At 29.2% G+C, this 22,134-nt stretch overlaps 1 protein-coding gene across 1 annotated transcript; it reads left to right on the top strand.

The window, feature by feature from the left end:
• The first annotated feature begins 12,874 nt into the window (after positions 1-12,874).
• On the top strand, positions 12,875-16,665 carry LOC111290424 (3-oxoacyl-[acyl-carrier-protein] synthase I, chloroplastic-like). Its single transcript, XM_022881725.2, has 8 exons — positions 12,875-13,272; positions 14,167-14,525; positions 14,621-15,052; positions 15,167-15,340; positions 15,440-15,553; positions 15,763-15,864; positions 16,091-16,157; positions 16,324-16,665. Exons 1-8 carry the CDS (start codon positions 13,107-13,109, stop codon positions 16,389-16,391), a joined length of 1,482 nt encoding a protein of 493 aa, XP_022737460.2. The 5' UTR covers positions 12,875-13,106; the 3' UTR covers positions 16,392-16,665.
• Positions 16,666-22,134: the final 5,469 nt, after the last annotated feature.

Consider the following 22,134-nt stretch of genomic DNA (forward strand, 5'->3'; position numbering starts at 1 on the left):
AGTGAAATACAGGTAACTAAAAATTCTCAAATTTATCCCATATATTTAAAATGAATAATATAATCCTGATAAAAGATGACTAATATAATAAGTAAAAATAATTATAATTTTACAGAAATAAAATTTAAATTTGGGTACATATAATCTTTTAACTTATTTAAATTATTTTTTATAAAAATAATATTTTATGTATATAATAATAATTTTTTAATTTTAATTTGTCTCTTTTCATGTTCTTTTTACAATAGGATAAAATTTTCTTCCAATTTTTTATTTTGTCAAAATTTTTTTGTATGTGTGAATACGAGAGTGATGCCTGCAAAAAACGCGGTTTGACGTGACAGAAGAGGGGGGCGAGCTGACCGAGGAGGGAAGGGCTTCTAGAAAGTCTTCTGGGAGGCTCTTTGATGGTGTCCTTTTTTTATTTTTATTTTTTTTAATTTGAGTTCACGTTTGATTTGACTTGAGAAGTGCCTTTGCTTAGATGTTAAGGCTTGAAAAAGGCGTTTTTCATTGACAAAGAGACGCGTTGCTCTAAACACTGTTTGGTTTGTGAAGGTTATTCTGGGGGGTGGGAAACTCACACATCTGTCGACATTTCTCTAAACGTGGGGAAAGATTTGTGGGCCTACCTAGGGATTGGATGCCCCATTTTGAGAAAAATTGATTTTGCAACTTGAATTTTTTTTTTCTTTTTCTCACTTTCAATTCAAGTTCAAGCATCCAACCCTTTACGTAGAGCTCGGGAGTAACAGCAGAGTTAGTGTTTGTCAAGATTGATTGATTTATTAATGCATGAGGAATTTACACCAAGAAATTGTAAATACTAATCCAAAATGATTGTGTAATAATCTGGACATACTAAAAAAAAAAAAATTCAACATACTTATTTAAATGATTATGATTAATATGCGAAAGTAAAATAATTTCTTAAGTGATTAGGTTTTTTTTTTAACTCTTTTTTTTTTTTGGTGATACTTAACGGGTAATAATCGTAATTTTTAGAAGTAAGAGAATTTTAATCTATTTTATTAAAATTTTATAAATCACTTTATCAAAAATTTATTAGACTAAAAGCCTAAATAACCGTCAAATCATATTGATTTAATACAAAATGCAAAGTCCACACTTAAGTGATTACGTTAATTTATTTGAATTCTCACGTTTGTCTCGTATTAAGATTAATCTCATTAGTCAGATTTATTAAATTATTAAAATAATTAATTAATAATAATCCACTTATAAAAAATTCTTTTTTTTACTTAAGCAATATTAATTAGGTTATTTAATTTAAAAAATTTTATTTAAAAAATAAGACTTCAGGTTGATTTACTTTACTTTGATGTGGATATAATTTAAAAATAATTTAGTCCTTTTAGACAACATCTTAATGATATTGTTCAATAAAATCATATAATATGAATTATGACAACCTTTATGTCCCTTATTGACATAAAAATCAATCCATAGTTACAAATACTGGTGACGTTATTGAAAATAGATCTGTGTTACATGTAGTAAGAAATTAACACTTAAATGTTATCTTAATGTGTTATTTTTATTGTCAATCATCTTGTTGATTTCTCTAAACTTGTTGAGAAATCTCTATAATGTCCAGATGTGTTTATATGTCTCTTCAATATCCTTGAGATTGCTTAATGGTGTCATATATGAAGCATACCCAAGTGAAAAAATAGTTATACTTAAGACAAATACTAAGTTTTAAGATTTCACAATGCATATAACAAACTTTAAATTTTCAGATGTACATTTATTAACAAAATAAAATAATATAATATAAAATATCAACCAACGATAATCATCATTCAAGCATGGAATCAAATATCACATAGATATTTCAAACATAAAAAGAAATGGTCCAACATAAAGACAAACCAAGATGTGTGAGTATAAAATAAAAATAATATACTCACACTAATGAATTACATAAAAAAAAAAACACCAAAATACCCATGCTTTCAATATGTTTATCAAACACTATAGATCTCAATCCTTTAGTCAGAGGATCATCAATCATGTTGTCAATCTCAATGTGTTTGACAACAATCTCAACAATTTGTATACCCTACTATCTTTCTCTATTAAGATTAAGTTTATTACTTTTCTCAATAAGTGTATCTACAGCCTTACAATTCTGCATATTAAATTTACTAAACACATGATTAATGTAAGACTTCTACGATAGTCCCAATAAATTTGAAGACTCATCTTTATGAATTTCAATCCCAAGATAAAAAAAAAAAAAAATCCCTAAGATCATTTATATCAAAAGTCTCGAATAATAACTACTTAGTTTCATGTAATAAACCAATATTATTACAAGCCAATTAGATATCATCCACATATAAAATGAAGAAAGATAAACTTATTCCCACTAATTTTAAGTTATATGCATTGGTCAACTTTATTTTTCTCAAAATCCAAGAAAGTAACTATCTCATCAAATTTCATATACCATTGCTTAGAAGTTTGCTTAAAGTCATGGATTGATTTTTTAACCCGACATACTCAATGCTCTTTTTCAAATTCCTAAAATCCCTTAAGTTGTACCATGTAAACCTTTTTTCTAAGATCACCATTAAGAAATGTCATCTTCACATCCATTTATAGGCACCTAATTTTATCCAGTCAATTTAAGCTTGTTCGATTCTCACTCATGATTTGAACATTTTGATTGGGCTTATTTAGACTTTGGTCCAAATTACTCATTTTTTGGATTTTTATGGGCCAAAACCCAGTCCAATTTAGTTTTGACCAATTTGAAATTAGGCCATATGGATTTGAAAACCCAAAGTCCAAGATTGAATTTAAAGCCCAAATTTTGAAAATTTAACATTTGATTTTAAAGCCTAAATTTATTTATTTTTTTATATTTAATTTTTTTTATTAATTGCTAAATTACAACAAAAAATAAAAAAATAACAAAAGCGAAAAAACCTGAAGCTAGTTTGCCATGGCAACCAGCTTTCCCTCATCTCAATTTTATAAACTATTTTTAGCTTTTCCATTTTAACCTCTATTTTTTACCTTTTGACCTCTTTTTATACGAATTGATCAACATCTCAATGCCCCAAAAAAATTTAAGTATAAAGCAAATCACTGCCACCTACAAGAAAAGCCCCAAATCTTCAATTTATTATAAGCTTTTGCTAGTAGTTTCTTGATAAAAAAAATAGGGCTTAAGAACCAGAAAAGGGGAGCACCATTTTTTTTGCACTCATAATCCCTAACCTTCAACACATAGTAAGACAATAGCACCATTCCACAAATGTACCCAGAACCATCACCAATTCTAACCACCTACTATTTGACCACCATTTTTCCAGCCCTAATATCCTTCCAAGAAAATACCTTACCAACCAAAATCCAATTTCAACAATACCCTTAGCCAATAGCCACACACACCTCCTCTACCAACCTATGCCACCATTGCCCTTAGCCTGTCATCCATCACCAATGCCAGCCTCCATCATCAGACCCATAAACCATCTAACAATGTTGACTAAAAACAACCACAAGCCTACCAAAAAAGAAAAGAAACAACCAAACACCCACTCATAAAAAAAAAACCAAAAAATTCCTCTTTTATTAAAGCAAAAAATGACACTAAAAAAAATACATCAATCAGATAAACCATAGTCTTCACCAATCTGGTGAGAAACCTAGTAGTAATAAACAAAAAAAAAAAAAAACCAAAGAGTTTCGATTGATGAGAGATTTTGGGCGAAGCTTTGGGTCTTGGTTGAAAAAAGGGAGAATTGAGAGAGAAAAATAAGGTTAGAAGCCACAACAACAGTGGTAGCACAAAGTGGGATGATGATGGTAATTCGAGGTGGTTCATGATGATAACTTTTTCTGCAGATCTAAAACAATGGAAATGGAGATAAAAAATTGGGTAATGACACACTAGGATTGCAGAAGGATCAGACGTTAGGATGTACTATTTTGATAGTTGGAAATTTTGGGTTGGAAGCTTAGATCAAGGATTGTTGAGGGTGATTTAAGAAAATTCAAACTTAAAACGTGAAAGATGGGGTTAAAAAGAGTTTGGGGCTATTTTATAAAAGAGAAAGGATGTCTATTGATGGTGATGTCGGCTACGGGATCTGTGGTTGGCTACCATTTTTTGGGTTTAGTGGTCAGTTATTTGGTTTTTTTTTTTTTTTTTGAATTGAAGATAAAGTTTTTTAGAGAACAGAAAGATGGAATGATTAATAAAATTTTTTAGGACTTTATAGTAAAACAAAAAACAAAAAAAAAAAAAACTAAGTAAGTCGAATGGACCCGAATTCGACCTGGACATGACCAAACCCAACCATATTTGGACCTAATCGACCCAACCAGTGACCCAACTTCTCTACACCTAACCTGCTTACTTGATTTAGCCCATTTGTTCAATCCAAGCTTGTTCCAAATCCACTAAATTAGATTTCTTTTTTGTTTTGGATCATATTGGGTTTAAGTCTAAAAGACTCTATTTTAGGTATATTTTTTTCTCTCATTATATTTGTTATGTTATCGTATGTATTTTATTTAATGTTGTACACTATTAAAAGTAAACTTGGTTGTGGATGATTAAGATTGATAAAAAAATTTTTGTATAAATTCTTACATAGAAATAAATTGAACTAATTTTGTAATTTTAAAATGTATTTTGAAAAGGAAACTTTAGGAATAAAATAGAACAATATTTATAGGAAAAAATAATATTGGAAACCCTATCTAGAAGGAGTTCAATATCATATTTTAAAAATTTAATTCCGTTTAGATGTTAGAGAATTAAAGAATTAAAAAATAATAATTAAGTTAAGTTAAAATTAAAATAAAATTTAAAATATAAAGTAAAAATTTTCACAAGTAAATTAAATAATAAATAAAATTTATTTCCTTTTTAATTCTTAGAAAAAATAGTATTAAGGAAATAGGAATAAAATGTACATAAAATTGACTAAATTGGTTCTAATTTTTAGAATTAATTTGCATAATTTATTTGCTTCATTTTGCATCAATATAAAACTGTTAAGAAAAAAAGAAAATTACGAAAATCGAACTTGCTTTGAAAGTCTACTTAGATGTCGGCGATAATTGAGGAAGTTCGAATTATTGACAATTTTCAATTTTCTCATATGAAAATTTTCAAAACCCTAAAACCTCGAAATCCTAAAACCCTAGACCCTGAATCCTTGAAACTCTAAAACCCAAAATCCTAAAATCTTGAAATCCTAAAACGAGATCCTAAATCCTAAAAATCCACCGAAGCTCTAAATTTAAGCAAAACCCTAAATTTGACTCGCAACCCCAAATTATCACTAAAAAATCATTCAAACTCTAAAAACCTTGACCTAAACCCTACCTAAAACCATCATAAAATTCTAAAGATTCATATGAAAATCTCATATGAAATTGTCTATTCCTGAATGTTGTTTATAGGATAAGGTATTTAAAAAAATTTATTTCATTAAGTTTTTCATATATTTTCTTAACCCGATATAATAATATGATTAAACAAAAAAGTTAAAAATATCGCTAAAAATGAGATTTTACATATAAATAGTCACACTTAAACTCTACCTAGCTATTGGAGAGTTAAGGTGGTCTCCTTATATCTAAAGACCCGATATTAAATTGTATTTCATCATCATACATAGCATCTATTGGCATACATGTATCTATTTATTATTGTTTGCACTTATTTTATATGTTTACACCTTTAATTATTGTTTGCTAGTTGATAGTACCATCACTAGCTTTTTCGCATAAAAGGTTTTTTAAAAAATGTGTAATTTAAAAACGTGAAATTATAAAATAAAATAAAAACAACATTTCGAAAGAAATAATTTTTAGTACTCTGCCTAGATATTGGAGAGTCACTAACAATTATCTTTTGTAAAGAATGTTATTTTCATTTTCAAAAAGTGTCATGGCAAATCTTAGATAAAAAAAGTTACCTTTAAAATTCTGTCTAAATGTTGAAAAATTTTAAGGGAATTAGTTTAACTCTAAATCTCTCAATTTTTCCCTTAAAATCTTTCTTGGTTTTATACATTTACTTACAATCAATGGGTTTACACATTTTTAGTAGTTCAACAAGATCTAAGACACTAATTTTAACCATAAAATTTATTTCATCTTTCATTGTATCCATCTACACATTAGATTGCGGATTGCAAACAGCTTCACTAAAAGTCACAACAATAAAACCGATGTCATAGTTACTCTCTCCAAGATAAATTACATAATCATAAGAGATGGCAGATCTTCTTTGTCTGAAAAACCTCCTTCAAGGCATTTAATCTCATTTTCTTAAACTTGAGGTACATCAATAGGAGTAAGATTAGTAGGAGAAAGGTTTGTATCTTTTTGTTTGTGATCTCTTCTCTTAGTGGCCATTGGTACAATATGACACTATGTTGCAAGTAAAGGAATAGAGATATGTCTAATAGGTTTATTGTTATCCATAACCTTTGTCACAACTTTATTAGCCACATCTAGCTTAAGAAATTTTACCTCTTGTGACTCTACAACCTTAGTTCCATGTGTAGGACAATAAAACCTATATCCTTAAGAATGGTTTGGATACCCTATGAAAAAGCAACGAGTACTCATTAGTTCAGTCTTTCTTTTAGAAGGGCCATAGATCTTAATTTTTGTAGGACATCCGTAAACTTGAAAGTGCTTTATGCTAGGTTTCCTACCATTCTATAATTAAAAGGTATTTTAGGAATAAATTTACTAGGTACTCTATTAAGTGCATATAAGGCAATTTTAATAGTTTCACCCCAAAGAGATTTAGAAAGATTAACCCTATTAATCATGTTCTTCATAATATCTTTAAAGATGTGATTTCGCCTTTTGGCCACACCATTTTATTTAGGATTACTGAGCATAGTATATTGGGCAACAATTCCACATTTTTGTAAGTATTTGGCCAACAATCTCATGTGGTGTCCAAGTTTACCATGTTTGCCATGATACTAACTATTTCGGTTAGACCTAACAAATTTGATAATTTTTCTTAATTGTTTCTCTAACACAATTTTAAAAGTTTTAAATTTTTTAAAAATATTAGATTTTTCATTAACTAGGTAAAGATACCCATAGCGAGAATAGTTATCAATAAAAGTAATAAAATATTTATTAGCACACAAGGTAGATGTAAGAGATCTAAAAGGTGTGCACAATTTCCAAAAGGTCATAATTGCCAATTGCCCTTTCTTTCTTAGTTTAAGTTAGTTTATCCCTTATGCAATCAATACAAGTGTCTAATTTTTCAAATTCAAGAGAATGTAAAATACCATCTTGTATCAATCTTTGCACTCTTTCATTAGAAATGTGACCTAACCTTTTATTGCAACTAACCATCTTCAATATTATTGCAACTATATTTATTATTTTAGGCCAAGCACAATTTATATAAATTGACAACTAGTTTAAATTTACCAACAATATTTGAATTTATAAATAAGTCAACTTTTACATTTTCAATGCCAGAATAGCAACTACATTTATCCAAAATAAAAACTAAAATCAAATTCCTTCTAAATGAAGATACATGAAAAATATTTTTCAAAATAAGTTCAAAACCAGATTTTAAATTTAAACTTATTGTTCCTACATAACTAATGTCTACTTTAGCATTGTTTCTAACTCCAAGTTTGGCCTCTTTTTTACTTGGCTTCTGTTTGTTTTTAAACCCTTGTAAGGTAACAATAACATGAACAGTTGCACCACTATCAAGCCATCATGAATTTGGTGGGATACTAACAAAATAGGATTCAAAACAAACGAGAGCTAGTGAGTTACCTTCTTATTTATTCTTTTTATCTAACCAAGTTTTATATTTATGGCATTTATTCTCATGTGACCTTTTTTTTTGTAAGAAGAACACTTGATATTTTTTTCAATGATAACTTTAGGACTTTTTACCCTTTTAACCTATCCACTACCCTAACCCTTATCGTCCTAAACTTTCTTACGAGCATTAAAAACAAATCTCTTAGGTTTCTCATAATTTTTTTTACAATTAGGTTTGGAGTAAGTAGTAGGAATGGCACTCTCACTCTTATCTTTCTTGAGTTGTTCTTCTTCATAGAAACATTTTAAAATAAAATCATTAACACTCAAACCTTATTCATAGCATTATAAATAGTTTTGATCTGAGTGAACTCAATAAGTAAGGCATTAAGGGCATAATAAACAATGAATTTGTCTGACAGGACAATTTCATAGGAGTCAATTTGGTTTGAATGTAGACTATTCTCATGATGAAATCTTTAACTCCCTCTACATTGTTATACATTATACTCATAAGTTCATTCATAAGGTTCCTAGCTGTATGCTTATTAGATTTTTTGTATCTATTATATATAGTAGGGTAGAGGTACCTAGCAATTTTTGTGGTATCCAACCTACTCAAAGGTTATTAAAAAATAGACCTCTTAATGGCATACAAACATAAATGATTTGCCTTTTCATATTTGGCAAAAAAAAGTCATTTTGTTCAGTAGTACTTTCATCGATAAGTTCAATAGGCTTTGGAAAACGTAAGGCTATGTCTATCTCACTCTTAACCAAAGCAAAATTCAAATATTCATTCCATCCCTTATAATTAAACCCATGTTTGATTGTTATTGACAGTAAAAGTCACTGTTTAAGACAAAAATGCAACATTAGCCAATGGACAATATCATAAAACATATAGCAACAGTTTATAATTTGTTAACAATTATTGAAAGTTCTTGGTACATTACCACAAACTCTTCTTTAGGTAAAGAATGTAACATGAGAATAAGAATTTTCTACATAAAGTTAATATGAGAATGACCTAGTTTTCAAAAAATTGTTTTCGAAAAACCTATCCTTTTTGGGCAAATAGATTTTCTAGAACATTATACCTTTGGGTAGATAAATTTTTTAAACCAGTATACCTTCAACCTTGACACTTCATTTTCCAAAATAAATTACCTTAACATTAACTCTCTTTGGGCAAACAATTGCACAAGATAATTTAATAACTATCACATAACCATAGAATGATAAAATATTCCATTAATTTCAATAAGTGAGTCATTTTAGTAGCCAAATACTTACATCAATTAATGAAAAAAATTTTCAACAGAAAATTTCATTAATTGCCTAAAATTTTCAGTTTGTATACTCTACCATAATGTATGTAATGGACCACTCTAGCTGAGATACTAAATCTAGATGTACTCATTAGGTCCTATAAGCAGTGTATATTGCATTTAAACTTGAGTTTTGAACTTGACTAAAATTATTTTTTAATTACTTAATCAATTATGCACATAAATTCAACTCGAGAGAATATAAAATCAAGGCTTATCTAGAAAGAGTACCTACTGTCATTAGTCTCCCAACACGTTAAAATATTTTACCATAAAATAAAATAACCAAAATCATGTGCATAACATATAACAATTACTGAACAATACATGAATGTCAAACAATAAATATTTCATGCAATTGAAAATTTTCAAAAAAAATAACAAAAAATTTCAAGTATGTCAAAAGAAATCAAAGCAAAATTGAATACCAGACAAGCCCATATGAGCCTTATATGCCATTTTATACGCCTGCGCTTCTCTAGCATGAGAAGGGGTCTTCTTCAACTTCCAGCAGAGTTGACAACCTGACTAGAATAGTTTTTGACCAATTCAAGTTTTTTGTGTTTTTCATCCATTTTTTATACATTTTTTTGGTATTTTCATCAAATTAAAGTGTCCAAAACTCAATTAAACTATTTTCCAGTCAAACCCATGTAAAAAACACATCAAAAAACAACAAAAACAGGATTAATTAACCAAAAATTTTTAAATTACATAAACCCATATTTTACCCATTTCTATTCTCTTCATATTTAACTAATCCAAAATGAAATTTTATAAAATTAAACACTTTGATTTAACTTTATAACACATGAGAAATACGATTTAAGAATCAATTTCAGATTAAACACATAAAATATTAATGTTTTAATCAAAATAAGAATTTAGATTAAAACTTGAACAAAAAAACTTTCAACCTCAATTTCTCTCTCTATATAAGAAATTAGAAAAATCTCTTTATATGGTTTTAATCTTTTTCCAAATAGGAACAAAAGCCTTAAATTAATTTTTAAAAAAAATAAAAATAAAAATTTAAGATTCTAACAACAACTCAATTTGCCCCAAACATGCCATTCACTTGAAAATCAAACACAAAACATGATTTTAGGATCCTAATATCACACAACGATGGCCTGATATCACATGTAAACTCGAACCTAAGATCATTGTGTGATAATCAAGATACCATAAAAAAATAAAGAGATTCGACATACCTGCTTGGGTGGTCATGATCAATACGTGAAAGCAAAATTATCCCTAGAATGACTAAGTCTTTCTCTTCACTCTTCTCTTACTTCTTCTTCTTCGTTCTTCTCTTACTAGAAACACTCAATAAGTAGTAACCATAACTTTTAGAAGTGAAGAAGAGACCTTAACCTATTTTATTAAACCTTAAAAGCATTTTCATCAAAGACTTATTGGGTCAAAGTTTAACATAATCACTAAATCATATTACAATAAAATGTGCAATCCTACACTAAAGTAATCATATTAAATTATTTAGATTTTCATACTTATTTAGTATTAAAATTAAATTTAGTAATCAATTTTATTAAATTATTAAAATTATCAATTAATAATAACCTAATTATAAAAAATTCTAATAGACAAAAAAAAAAGAAAGAAAGTGAATAATCTAACGTAAGAGGATTCAATTTTGTTCTAACCTCTTCACGAAAAAAGTAGTTTATTCTAACGTCCAATATTAACTTAAGTTTTGAAGTAAAAAAAAAAAAAAATCCCTTCCTTCTCAATCAAAATTTATCGAAATTAAATTTAAATACATTAAATTAATCGTGAAAAAGTAAACTTTTAAAATCACCCAAAAAAAAGTTAACTCGAAACAAAACTTAAATATACAGAACTTTACCTTTTACTTACTGTCAAAAAAAAAAAAAAACTATATCTTTTACTTATTTTTTATTTCAAAAATTATTTATCAAATTTACCAATAAATAAAGAAATTATTTTTCTATCAGTAGACTCAGCCAATCTTCATTTTTGAGTTCTGTACTGTCAAGCACTCATCTATATCTTTTACTCTTAAATCGTGGATTAAACATAATGATAGAGGTAGAGTTTTTTCTTTAATTAAGGTATTTAAAAAATTTTATTCCCAAAATAAGATATTTTTAAATTTATTTTCGTATTCAAGATATTTTAATTCAACTAAATGCGAAGTCATTTTTAAAAAAGAAAATAACTGATTAGAAATTTTTAAAAAATAATTTTCGTTCTTAATAAACATTTAAAACTAAGCAATCTAATTCTTTCTCTTTTTCAACCCTAAATATGTACAAAAACCCAGGTAAGAAATTGATAAGGTTCAATAGAATTCTAAGGACAAGGGAATGAAAGCAATAGTTGCCCAACCCAACTAGCAAAGACTGATTACTGTTCAGTATATTCAACTAACTCCTTGTAGCAGAATTAAGCTTGCATCAGACATGTGGAGAACATCTGAAGTATACATCTAGAGTTGGAATATGCCGTTACTTGATGAGGCTACTTAAATAAACAATTAAATAAGATTGATTAACTTTAAATACATCTGAAGTATCTATTATTATCTTTTTTTTTTCCCCAAAGAATTACTATCTTCTCTAATCACATGATAAACCACAAAAATTTAAAATAAATCCATAAAAAACAAAGAAAATTTCCATCCCTCATAAGAGTTTTTAAAACTTGAATGAGATAAATCGGTGACACATACTCTTATAAAATATATTAAAATTAATTAAATAGTTAAGATAACAAAAAAGTAAAAAATTGGTCAAGACTTTAAACCCATACAATATATAAAAATCAAATTAGAAAACAAATATTAGAATTAAAAAAAATATTAGTTTTTAAATCATAAACTCATATAACATGTTATTTAACTGGAAGTAAAATAATTTTTAAATTTCAATCTTCTTGATAAAAGTTTTAATTTTTAAACATTCAAGACTCGGTTGATTAATGCATGATATTTGGAATCTCCTCTTTTGGAATTAAAGGAAAAGGTTTAGGTTGTTTATGACTCAGATTTGGGCTAGCATTTCATAGATCGTACCTGAACGAGGCTCGGCATGGACATGTCCCACTCATCAGTACGTCTTAGCCCAAAACGAGACTCATGACAAATACAATAAACTTAGGCCATGTTTAATCTGCATGATGGATAAAATAAAATAATAAATATTTTATATCATAATTTATTTATATTTTTAAAAAATTATAGAAAAATATTAATTATTCATTTTGTTTATAATGATTCAATTCTTTTAAAATTCAAAAATTATTTTTAATTTATGGGATTAAATTTATATATATTATTATAATTTTAAAAATCATATCAATAATTAAAATTTTATTAACTTTAAAAAATATAATTTTGATCAATAATTAAATTTTTTTTAAATCTTTACACACATTAAATATAAAATAAAATAATATTATTTAATCTAAATTTATTTTAAATATTCTCTTGTCTTATTCTACCGTAATTTTGTACTTATAAATCCATCTTTAAAGCCAAGTGTCTCAATGCCTGACAATTCAACCATAATATAAAACCTGAAAAATTAGGCAGTGGGCACAGACAATAAACCATCAACCGGAGAAACGGTTGGCATTGATGAGCAAGCCATATGATTCAAATGGTTGTTTTTGGTAGTTAAGCGGCTAAAACAAAATGAACATACCATGTTTCTCTTCGGTCATATCGCCATTTTTTTTGTTTCATCCCTAAAATAAGCTTACTGACGGATTTTGCAACCTTAAAATTCTGACAAGCAAAACCTAGCTGTTTCTTTGTTTTAACTCTTTCTCCTTTCACTGACAGCCCAAAGTCCCTCTCTTAATCTCTTCACCTTGTTTTAGTTATTTATTTCTTTTTCTTTTTCATATATCTATTAAATCACAGCACCTGTGATTAAGGGAGCTAGATAGAAACAGAAATAGAGAGGTAGAGATATGGCAGGCATTGCTACTGGTGCTTGTTCTTCAGGTTTGCTGTTTAGAAACAGAGAAGCAGGAGGCAATGGAGCTTCTCTGGCTCAATACAATGAACTTAGAGCCGTGGAGAGCTTGCAGTTATCTTCAACTGGAACTAAACCAAAATGGTTCATTTCTAGTTCAGGTAATTGGCTTTTGGTTATTGACTTCTATGAGTTTCTTGGTAAATATACTCGCTCGTTAACAGGGTCGTCGATAACAAATCCAGGGATCATGGGACAATAATACTAGTATTTATTTTTTAAAAGGGAAAGAATAGGTGTAATCAAGAGTGGGTGAAAATCAAAATCCCAGTTGTCAATTTTGTTCAACATTTATGTATTCTCTTGCTTATGTTTAATGAGAGTACTGACAATGCTGGATCAGAGGTGATACATTAGACTTCAAATGCTGCTGCTATTGATTTCGAATTGTTTCCTTTTTTTTTATTCTTTGAGTAGTTTTCCTTTACATTTCCTTTCTCAGTGCACCTAATAAATAGTAGTTTAGGTTCATGTCAGCAGTCTCTAGTACCTATCATTCTTTTGCAATATGTCAATCGAGGGACAGAATTCTCAAATCTATATATAATATCTGGTAAAAGACTTAAATAGTAAAAAACCAGAAGGACTTTGTCTTTGGAACGACCCTTCCAAACACACTAAAAGAGGACTTAACTTGTCTTATATAAACGTGAAGTCATCTTTCTATTTATCTTTCACCAAACTTCTCAACATTGCACTTTTCTCGCATGAAATGTGACACCTTGCACTTGATTCTCTGATTCTCTCCAAATAAGGATTTAAGGTAGTCGAAAGCACGTTTAGCATCACAAGCATGAATTCCAAAATTATTTTGTATGGTTGCTTGTAGAAACAAATACTACTAGATATTTTATGATACATTCTTGCACTATTTAATATGTCCATATCCTATTTTTCTTACAGGAAACAACTACTATAACTTATTGCTAAATACTCTCTTGGACCTTTTGTGTCCTATATAAATATTGGGTACTAACCGAGTCACTTTTTCTCAGCTCCAAAATGCAGAACAATCAGGGCTATGGCTTCGCCAACAGCCTCAGCTCCCAAAAGAGAAAAAGATCCAAAGAAACGAATAGTTATTACAGGAATGGGTCTTGTGTCGGTCTTTGGCAGTGATACTGAACATTTCTATAACAAACTTCTTGAGGGAGAGAGTGGCATCACGCAAATTGATAGGTTTGATGCTACATCTTATTCTGTACGGTTTGCGGGTCAAATTCGTGATTTTTCTTCTAAAGGATACATTGATGGGAAAAATGACCGCCGTCTTGATGATTGCTGGAGGTACTGCTTAGTTGCTGGAAGAAGGGCCCTCGAGGATGCAAACCTTGGTGCTGAAGTCCTTGAGAAAGTAAGTTTTGTGTTTTTAGTAGTATCTGCGTTTAAAAAATGTGGTATTAGATTAGACAAGAACTAATAGAACCCCACTGTTCTTATGCACGACAGATGGACAGAACTAAAATTGGGGTGCTAGTGGGTACAGGCATGGGAGGTCTAACTGCTTTCAGCAATGGGGTGGAAGCTCTTATTCAAAAGGGATACAAGCAGATCACTCCATTTTTTATCCCTTACTCTATCACCAACATGGGATCCGCATTATTAGCTATAGATACTGGTTTAATGGGACCTAATTATTCCATTTCAACAGCTTGTGCAACTGCAAATTACTGCTTTTATGCAGCTGCAAATCATATTAGAAGAGGTGAAGCTGACATCATGGTAGCTGGCGGAACTGAGGCTGCTATCATGCCGACTGGGATTGGCGGGTTTATTGCTTGTCGGGCATTGTCTCAAAGAAATGATGAACCCAAGAAGGCTTCAAGACCCTGGGACAAAGATCGTGATGGTTTTGTTATGGGAGAAGGCTCCGGTGTACTGGTAATAATAAGTTAATGGCATTACTACTTTGTTTTGAGTTTAGTTGTATAGGTACTTGGTATCTTTAGCATTTGTGATTTAGCCAATTTTTGCACAATTATTCCTTGCATACAGATTATGGAGAGCTTGGAGCATGCTATGAAAAGAGGAGCTAACATAATTGCAGAATACTTGGGAGGTGCTGTAACTTGCGATGCTCATCATATGACCAACCCGCGTTCTGATGGTCTGGGAGTTTCATCTTGCATAACCAAAAGTTTAGAAGATGCTGGAGTTTCCCCTGAAGAGGCAAGAGCATTCATTTAACTACTCTTGAAAGTTGACAATTGACAATGAAGAAACCTGAACAATTTCCGATATGAACATGGTAAAACCATTGATCTACAGGTGAACTATGTAAATGCTCATGCAACATCAACACTGGCAGGAGATTTGGCTGAGGTTAATGCAATAAAAAAGGTCTTTAAGGACACTTCTGAGATAAAAATGAACGGGACAAAGGTGAGAAAAACATATTCTACCTTCATTCCTCTATTTAATTCCATGGAATATGAGCTTCAGTTCACATGCACAAAGAATCAAATTATTGACATCTCACACAACAATAGCAGTCAAGATCAAAATTTTTAAAGAGAAGTTATTTACTGGTCACATGGCAACAGAACCTTAGGGCTAACTGCTGACGGAATTTGTTCTGTTTCTCCTTTCAGTCAATGATTGGACATGGCCTTGGAGCTGCTGGTGGATTGGAAGCCATAGCAACCATAAAAGCAATCACAACCGGCTGGCTGCATCCTACGATTAACCAGGATGTATTCACTATTCACCCCAACCCTTGTTCTTTTTATATTTAACACTCCACTTAACTCTGTCAAATTGGGAATTTCATTTACATAAAAATTCATGGAACATTTTGCTCATATTTATATCGTTAGCTTATAAATCAAGTGAAAATAGTTCAACACGAAAATTCTTACCTTATTTAATCCGTTGATTTGCAAAATTATTTCATGTTCTTGTATCATCTCTTCTATGTAGAACCTGGAGCCTGATGTAATAATCGATACTGTTCCCAATGTGAAGAAACAGCATGAAGTCAATGTTGGTACGTATTTTAATTTTGCAACTCTAAAAAATTTTATGTTATTGCAACAAGGAAGAAGTCAGTGTTTTTTTTTTTTTTTTTTTTTCAGATCAATAGCCACAAAATAAATATTTGATTTGCCTTTGTAGTTGTTATTAATCAAATTTTCCTTTTGATTTCTCTGCAGCTATCTCTAATTCATTTGGCTTTGGTGGACACAATTCTGTGGTGGTTTTTGCTCCGTTCAAACCATAAAAGAAATTCCCTTTCCGCCCCTTAAAATATCATTGATTTTTGGATCTTGGAACTTCCAGAAGCTCGATACAAGATTAGGTGACTATCAGAAAACATTTTCTGCATCCAACTTGAAGATATTACATGCCCTTTGATGTTGATCTTGTAACTGCATTCCAAGAGAATAAGTTCAGTACTTTTTTGGTTTAATAAAATATACGTCTTTTTTCTATATTTTGGTCGTTTGTTGATGGACTCATTCCTCTGCTTACAATAAAAGTTGTACTTGATACTTGTTTTGTGTTTCAAGTTGAACCAATAACCAAGGAATTGAATCACTCTCACCTATCCCCAAAGGCAATTGACTAAAATCTCTTGTATTCTTCAGGAAAAGATACGATTTTAATTAGATTAATAATCTTTGCCTAACAAATATTCTGACTGAATCAAGCTAATTGCTGCTGGTTTCTTCTATAAAACAAACTTTTTATCCTTGTTTCCACCATGACCCACTTGCTACTTTAATTCTGAAGCCTATAATGTTGCCTTTAATCATGACACAGAATTTTATGAAACAAAGCATCAATGACTTTGATTATGTTAAATGTCAGAAACCATTGGCTTTCTTTTCTACAATATGATATAACCAGAGAGGAGTAAGATTCATATAATCTATGTCTAATTACCTTTGACACATCAATCTCTGCTACTTGCTGGAGACAATTAGATAAAGATTCTTGATTGAAAATAACTCCACTGAAAATATTCTAGCTTGGATGAAGTTGCTCTCTCAAGTTTCTATTTCTTGATATCATAATATTGCTTTTAAGCCGACATTAAAGTCAATAAACCCGCATGCTTGGTGCTGTTAACTGTTGTGGCTCATGAATCCGATGATGCACATGGGCAACTTGATGTTTGACAAGAACTTAGCTAGCTGCTCTATTGTCCCTCAATCCTCCATTATCTTTTGTTGTAAATTATTTTTAATTTAAGACTAGATTAGACCATCATTGTGCTAACTGCTCCTACTTTTTTATCCCTTTCTCTCATGTTAGACGCCCTTATTGTTAAGGTTGGAGCCAAAGGTAATACCATGACTTTCAGTGGATTAATTTATAGTCCTTTTTTCTTATTATTTTAATAGAAATGAAAATCTTTAAGAGTGTTTATTCTCAAAATTGTTTGATGTGCTCACATTTATTTTTGTATGTATGTAACATAACACTAAAAAGTATGAGTTGAGAAGATATATTATTAAAAAAATTTTTATTATATTTAAAAGATTGTCAAATTTTTAACGTATGATTTGATTTAAATAAATGTCATTGAAAATATAAATTTATATCAAAATTGAAATTTTGATGCATAATTGATTAAAGTTTGTACCATTTTTTCTAATAAGTTTTTTTGTTCTTGTTTCTTGAAAAATAAAATTGCCATTTATGTTTATTATATATATATATATATATATATATATATATGCCCCATAACCGTATAAATAATTCTCCAACGAGAACCCATTAACCGAATCCATTATCCATTCTCGAGGAAATAGTTAAACAATCTTGATGAATGTTTAAAATGCCTCACTAAATGTATTGCCAGCGACTGCAAATTTTTGGTAGGTAACCTAACAGCCTAACGTCAAACTCGTATCCTCGTATGACTCTCTTATCTATTTTTATGTATGTATCTACTTCAATATACATGGAACAATGATTTCGTGTATTATATAATTTACACTATAAATTTTCTATTTTACCTGGTTATAATTATAACTTTTACTTGCCATTATTGTAATTTTATTAGAAAAAAAATTAAAAAGCCTTAACTTTTCTTGTGTTGGATTCCTCCTAGACCTAATTTGAAGCACTAAATTAGTATAAGCCAATTGGGCTTCAATTTGGGCAATGAAAAATGGAAAAAAATGAAAGGCCTATGAAAGGGTAGCAACATGAAGATTTTAGTGGTAACCGGTAAGCTTATTCAGTTTGACCAATCTTTTGGGGTTTAAATGACTTTGCTTACCATTATTATTATTGAAACTGTCAGTTACGAGGGATCTATTCTTGCCTCATTTCAAGATTTTGTTTTCTTTAATTTGTTTTCTTTTCCTATGATTGCTTGGTTAAGGAATGATAATAAGTTTTTGGTTTGCACACGCACTGGCACATAATTAAAGTATAAATGTTATATATTATCAGTGAATCATAAAATAATATTTCATAAAAAATTAATTTTAAAATTTTAAAATCTTAAAAAAGATATTTAATCTAAAAATATATCTAAAATTAACTTTTTATGAGGTTTTGTTATATGATTAATTGATAACACATAATATTTATACAATAATAATGTATAAATATAAATTCTTATTATTATTTGTAGTAGATTAGTAGTATTATTAATTAACAAAAGAGTTGGGTTAACTAGTAGTTTTGCTTTGGCATAGATTATTTGAACTTGGAATCTTAAACTTTAATTAAATAAACTTTAACCATAGAAATTAATTAACTTTTTTTCTTTGTGAAAAAATATTTAATTATTATATATATTTTGGTAACCAAAGTCTCTTATATATTTTAAAAACAAACAAACTAATAAAATTAAGTGACATGTACTAAGAATTTGTGAAAATTGAAAAAAAAAAAGTCCATTTTTTTAAATTATTATACAAAAAAATAGCATGTGTTTAATCATGGATGTTGGAGTAACTCGTCATCATATAAATATTTTTTGGTTTGAGACTCTCAATATTTAAAAATCATTTTAGATCTCGATTAATTCAGAGTTAAATCAGATTAAATTTCATATATTCACAAAATTTAAAATCAAGACTTTACTTAAAAAAAAATCGAATTCATATTCGAACCAATAAATGTTGGTAACTTGTCACCGTATAAATTATTGCTTCGTATAAAGACAAAATTGTGAGACAAGAATCTTAATGTGTCTGGAGTTCAATGGTAAGTTCCAGAGAGGATTTTGTGTCGTTTCCCCCCGTCCTAAAATGGGGAAAAAAGTGATCATAGTATTACTATATCAGAAGAAGAAAATTGAGGATAAATCCAGTAAAACACAAGGATTTTTGGACAAAAGAGGAATTTGTGAAATCAACACCCATAGGCAAATTTAACACTAGCCTTAAAGTTATCTGATTCAATGGTTAGGAAACCCTTAATCTAGTCAAACAAAAAGTAAAAACCTGTATTATCTAGGGGGGATCAAAATCGCACTTTGCTTCTCCATCCCTTTCCTCGCATTAAAAATAAATAATAGCTTTAAAAACTATTTTTCTTAACCCACCATGATTGTCGTCACAAGGATTCCACTAACTTTTATAGTGATTTTTAAGGGATCCCACCTTCAATAAACTAAACCCTAATTAAATCTCTCTTTTTTTAGCATGTAATAGAGTATTAATTCTCTTAGGTAACCCAACATTCAACCATGCTCTAATCCCAGGTGGGCAAACTGGCAATTTCATCTTCTTGCGGGGCTTTTCCCTCCCATAAAAAATAAATAAATAAATTTAAAATTAAAATTATTTTTTTATAAAAATACAAATATAAAAAAGTTATAATTATAATCAATTATTATATTTATATATAATATATCATTCAATGACCGACTAATAAATTATAATATAATTAAATAACTAAACTCACATATAATGAAATTTAAACATAAAATCTCAGATTTTAAGACTTTTTTCTTATCACTAAATCAAATTCTCATAGTTAAAATTCTATTCTTTTAAATAAAAAATTATATATTATTAATTACTAAATTAAATGTTTGAATTTTTTAAAAAAATATTTATTAATTTGTGGGACGGTGGATATGACCAATAAAACGAGAAATGCTGGCAGTTGCTTATCCTCAATTCTCACTAGTTTGAAAAGGGATTAAAGTTGAAGGTGTCAAACAGTTGCAAAAGATCTGTGAAAGATTAAAATAATACGAAGGTCAAGAAAAATTTTTATATATCTTTTATAGGTTTTAATTCATTGAATTTAAATACGAATGAGTCTGAATCAGATAAAAAAAATTTTAGATATTATAGATTGGAGTCCAACTGATGTTTGATAGGATTGATGATTGACTGTTGAAAAAAATAGAAAAAGATTTTAAGTTTTAGGAGTGAGAATTCGACAGTAATATAGTGAAGGTAATAAATGTACCACATAAAACAAATTATTTCTTTAAGAAAATAAAGTGGTTCAAAAAATTTAAAAATATGAATGAAAGGATAATCAGGATGTATATTAAGAAATTAAATGGAAGTGTCTCCAAATTTTTTGAGTGTTTTGGATTGATATTTGAACAAAAAATGAGAGGTTTTCTTATCAAAAGTTTGAGTGATAAAAAATTTTGATAACTCTGAAAGAAGATTTTTTACTGAAATATTAAAAAATTTATCAAATAAATTAAATTCATCGTCAATATGAGATTTTTGAGAAAAACAAAAATGAGAGATTTTTAAAGATAAAGTTTATGAAAAAGAAGGAGTTGAGTTCATCATAAAAAAAATAATAAAAGGAAGGCAGACAAGGAAAAGGAAGCATGACGTTTGCAATGAACCAGATTTTTTCTGTACAAATGTTAATTTAATTTGTGCATGCCAATTAGGGTGAGCAAAGGAACAGTGGGGATATTGGTCTCCACGTGGGAGGGGGATAGAAAATGAACAACTGTACCAATCATGCTTCTCTTCTCTTTCTTCAATTAATCACAAAGTAGAGGCATAGAATAGAATTCCAGCAACACAAAATTTAACAATAATCAATAATTTTTAATTTTTAAATTATGATTTTTTTATAAAAAATAAAATAAAAGCGCTCTCTCTCTCTCTCTCTCTCTCTCTCTCTCTCTCAGCTAGCACATAGTAAAATAATAGGAGATGCGGAAATTATAATGGAGATGCGGAAATTATAATAGAGAAGTATTATTATTGGTCTCTTGTAGTGACGACAAAGAAAAAGGGACATCCCCTAGTTGAGGGGCTGCTGGGGAATCCCCGGCATGTTCCCTTTTCAACACCGTAGGTGCCTGGGATCACAAGGAGATAGAGCCTCAGTCCTCAGCTCCTGACTCCTCAGACTGCCGGCAGCAAACCGCCCCCCCCCCCCCCCCCAACAACCACCCACCCCTCCCAAAAAATAAAATAAAATAAAAAGTTAGTATCAATTGGACTAAATTCTGTTTTAGTCTTTATATATGCATCCATTTTGCTTTATATAATATTCAATGAATAATGTTTATTTATGCTAAAATAAAAAGAAATTAAGTTACGTGTTTGAATTTGAATTTCAGATAAAACATTTGAATTTCATATTTATTATAAATTATGTGATAAACCATGTATATAAATAATACCCTCAAAATTATTTTTAAATTCATGAATTTGTTGAATAACTATTTAGCTATGAATTTGATATTATGTGGGAATTTGAAATTAAGTTTTTTATACTTTTCAAATGTGTAAACATATTATATTTTAATTGATTTGTGCGTAATATGTATTTTATTATCAAATTTATATAACAAATCTAATACAATTCATTCTTTCAAATTAATTTTCCAAACATAGCATTGTCTATAATTTTTTTAATAAAAAAAAAGAAGAAGAAGAATCTGTTGATGAATAAAAAATAACTAGAAAATATACATTAGTTCCATGGATGATCATGCATTATATTGGTATGGTCATGCTAGTACGTACCCTAGCTAATATGTACTTTCTCGCTGTCGTAATCCT

Source organism: Durio zibethinus, chromosome 11 (genome assembly GCF_047325235.1).
Source record: "Durio zibethinus cultivar Kanyao isolate XHJ-2024 chromosome 11, ASM4732523v1, whole genome shotgun sequence".
NCBI classification, from domain to species: Eukaryota; Viridiplantae; Streptophyta; class Magnoliopsida; order Malvales; family Malvaceae; genus Durio; species Durio zibethinus.

What these genes read in the sequence shown, in the direction of transcription:
- LOC111290424 (XM_022881725.2), top strand. Translation starts at nt 13,107, where the DNA reads ATGGCAGGCATTGCTACTGGTGCTTGTTCTTCAGGTTTGCTGTTTAGA. An exon ending in ATGGTTCATTTCTAGTTCAG is followed by an intron (nt 13,273 to 14,166) that starts GTAATTGGCTTT and finishes ACTTTTTCTCAG; the next exon opens with CTCCAAAATGCAGAACAATC. An exon ending in ACAGCATGAAGTCAATGTTG is followed by an intron (nt 16,158 to 16,323) that starts GTACGTATTTTA and finishes ATTTCTCTGCAG; the next exon opens with CTATCTCTAATTCATTTGGC.